The sequence below is a fragment of the Rhagoletis pomonella genome, unplaced genomic scaffold (genome assembly GCF_013731165.1).
Source record: "Rhagoletis pomonella isolate Grant_MI unplaced genomic scaffold, Rhpom_1.0 Rhpom_scaffold_00008, whole genome shotgun sequence".
NCBI lineage: Eukaryota > Metazoa > Arthropoda > Insecta > Diptera > Tephritidae > Rhagoletis > Rhagoletis pomonella.
In genome coordinates, this window is record NW_023458562.1 from 7,033,153 (window position 1) to 7,036,765 (window position 3,613).

General features: G+C 28.5%; 1 protein-coding gene across 2 annotated transcripts in view; it reads right to left on the reverse strand.

Annotated features, from left to right (window-relative positions):
• LOC118744135 (solute carrier family 28 member 3) overlaps positions 1-2,508 on the reverse strand; it is a 63,780-nt gene extending 61,272 nt beyond the window's left edge. Inside the window, exons 1-2 of one of the 2 annotated variants that reach the window (XM_036476886.1) lie at positions 2,457-2,508; positions 2,341-2,382 (exon numbers count right to left, since the gene is read on the reverse strand). In XM_036476886.1, the coding sequence (XP_036332779.1) occupies positions 2,341-2,382; positions 2,457-2,495 (81 nt within the window). In that variant the 5' untranslated portion in view covers positions 2,496-2,508. The remainder of the gene's footprint in view (positions 1-2,340; positions 2,383-2,456) is intronic. The other variant, XM_036476887.1, reaches the window with a different exon arrangement.
• Between the last annotated feature and the right edge of the window lie 1,105 nt (positions 2,509-3,613).

Consider the following 3,613-nt stretch of genomic DNA (forward strand, 5'->3'; position numbering starts at 1 on the left):
TTTTTTTTTTTTTTTTTTTTTTTTTTTTTTTTTTTTGTTTTATTAAATAGCACAATATTTAATGACTACGGAGCGAACTTAAAAACACGTCCGCACTCTTCGACTGTTCAAATTGAAATTTGCTTAATTTGCTAACTTCGAATTCGTTCCACCAAAATGAGCTACATGATAAAAATACAAGTTCAGTTCAATTTTCGTTATTCGAATTATTAAAAAATTAGAAACCAGAAATCGACAAAAATTAATAAAAAAGTGTAAAAATTTCGTGAAATTATTTAATTTATTTATATTAAAATTCTTTTGTAAAATTTTGTATTACTTTTGAAAGCTGAGTGCATCTTTAACCGTTAATTTTTTCATGATTTAATGATCGGCTCTAAACCAAATTACGAGACGACCCTTAAGGTACCATCTTTCCGGTAAAAAAAATAATTATTGGAATCGGTTCACGCGGTGCAAAGTTATGCGGTGGAATAAATAAAATAAGTAAAAATACTCCGAAGAATTGATAACCTCCCCTTTTTTGAAGCCGGTTAAAAATGTCTGAGTTCTTTATAAATTTTATGTAAATAAAATGCAATTGATGATACTTTAAAAAGTTTATTTATTTATTTCATACTGTAAATAAAACTTACATAAATGTATTTTAAAGAGCGAATTTTCAGTATTTGCTGATGATATATATTTAGAAGTATAAACCCTTTCCCTAAAATATATTCCTGCGTGCGCCCCTGGCACTTAGTATTTATTATTTGCAAAAAATATATTTTTATTTTCTAAATGTTTGTAGTTTCAAACATTTCATGTGTATATTTTAAACAACTCATGTTCAAAATCAAATCTTAAACATCTTGTGCGTATACTTGAGCAGATTCTAGTTGAAAAATAAACACTTTTCAGTAGTAGTTTTGCATGCACTTTTTAGAGTGCGTTTTTTATTAAAAAAAATAAACTTTTCAACTCATTTTAGTAAAGCTCAAAACATAGTATGATGTTGCTTAAGTACTAATGAATCTAAAATTAATTAGCCAAACATATTCGGTTGCTAAAGCAAGAGCCAGACCGATTTAAAGCTGAAAAATACTACGCTGGTAGTCAGGGAGTAAGTAGCAAAATAGTGAATTTTCATAGGATTTTAGTATGAAAACTGGAAACTATAACTACTTATCTAACGTTATAACATAAATCTTATTATTGGAATATCCAAAAAACAAAAACAGAAATTTCAAATACATATGTACGTGAAGGAAAATAAAAACTTAAACCATTTCAAAAAACATCAACTTGTATAGTGTCGGAATAAAGCAAGAAAAGCAATAGAAAAACACAAACATTTTGATATTTATAATTGTTTTTATTTTCCTTAACGTATGTATTTGAAAAAAATATATATATAATTTTTGATATTCCAATAATTAGATTTATATTATAACGTTATATAAGTAGTTATAGGCCCCTATTATGAGTTGCATTCGATTTTCGACTGTGGTCGAAAGTGCTGAGCGAACGAATTTTCATTTGGTATTATGGCGCTTATTCGATGAAGAATAGCGCTATTGTGAATTTCGCCCGTTTAGGTTGTTCACAATAGTATATTTTTCACCGCTGAGAAGCTTTGTTTACAAATCGAGCAAACTAAATAGTGTGCTTATACATATTTATGTAAATTTGTTCTAATTAAAATGAGGTAAAAAAGAAAGCAAGTTTATAAAAACGTAGTAAAATGAGTACAACGAGTTCTGGTTCAACGATTCGTCGGAGGATGAGAGCTAAGTAAACTGGTCAGGAGTAGCAAATGTTTAAGAAAGTTTAAGTTTATTAGTCTTTCGAATATATTTTGATATAAAATATATTTAAGAAATTTGTCTACAGATTCGAAAATCGAATGCAGCTCATAATAAGGGCCAGTTTCCAGTTTTCATACTAAAATCCTATGAAAATTCACTATTTCGCCACAGCGCAATACTTTTCAGCTTTAAATCGGTCTGGCTCTTGCTTTAACAACCGAATTAATGTCTGGCAAATTAATTTTAGATTCATTAGTATTTAAACAACATCATATTAAATTTTGATTTTTTTTAATAAAAAGTGACGTCTGGCACAATGTTAGCAACAACGGACATGTCTGGCAATAATAAATCTACGTTTCTAAAGGCTAGTTAAAGCCGATGAAAAGCAAATTAGCCTTACTAAAATGACTTAAAAAATTAGCATTTTTAACTGTAAATATACGATGCGCACTAGTCAACGCAAACTTTACATACAGTTAGGAGCTAAAAATTTATTCTAAATAAATAAATGTTCTTGATTTTTTCGATGGAGTAAGATAATTTAGATTACCTTATTGACACCATTGTTTGTTGCAATCTCATTTTCTGTTGCCTACAAAGTTGGAAAAGAGTATACCGACTAATTTTAGATTTTATGTTATAATTAAATAAATATTTGGGACCTACATCACCACTTTCATATGCGTTATTCTGCTGTCTTTCCATTTCCTTTTCTGTCATCTGTAAAAAATTAAAAAAATAAATTAAATATAACTAGCATTTTTAAATCATTTCCAATACATATTTGAACTTCATGTTCAATATGTTTGAATAAATTTAACACCCCGAAAAATTTGCTTATTTTTTGGTTCACTTGAATACTTAGGTATAGTGCCGTAAAAAAGGTCCCTTTTTTAAATTAAAAAAACTCTCGATTGATAAATTCGAACCAAAAAGATAAGACTTGCTAAGCGAATGCTCTGTATACCACCTGAGTATGGCTGACTTCCAAAATGTATCAATACAATATTTGGTTACTCCCAATAGACCATATGACTTGAGAATAATATTTTTAAAAGCTTACAAATATAAGAAGAAATGAGAGCCTTTCATCCAAAATATTTTTTAAAACAAAGGGGCCGGTGCACAGTGGTCCAATGTGCAAAGCTAGGGTAATTTAATTACATTTTTGGTTTGTAATTTTTCAATAAATTTTTTATCAAATATGCACGAATATTGTCTACTTAAGAGTAAATACAACTTTGCTTGAAAAAATTTGGCTACATATAAACATAACGGTATCCAAAAGTCATAGTAAGCAATAAGTGAAAAATGAAATTGTGCGTGCAACGAAAACTGAGTATTTTTAAGGCTCAATAACTTGTTTAAAGAGACTTTGTTCTAACTTCATTTCTTTCTCCCTCACTGTAAGAAAATTCAGGAAATGTAAAAATTATTACTGATTATTATTATTGTTATTATTGAGTACCAAATTATTATTATTTTTTGTTTTTGTAGAAGAAACCTTTCTTATATGGCGGAATATAGATCACTTACTATACTTATTCTCTCAATTGATGTATATACTAATAGAATCCACAAAAAAATTCTGCGGCTAGCTGCGGCACCCATACATTTACTTTCAATTTTCAAAATGACTCCTAAAATTTCAAGACAGGAAATTTTTGATTTTTGGCTGTCGACCCCTAAAAATGAAAGACTTGATAGAACAATGAATTTTGTACCAGGGAACATCAGTTTAGGATCTAGTGATAGAATCAAATTTGTTAAATTGAAATCATACGTGCGAAATTAATTTAGAATTTGGACCTAAAGTGGACAAA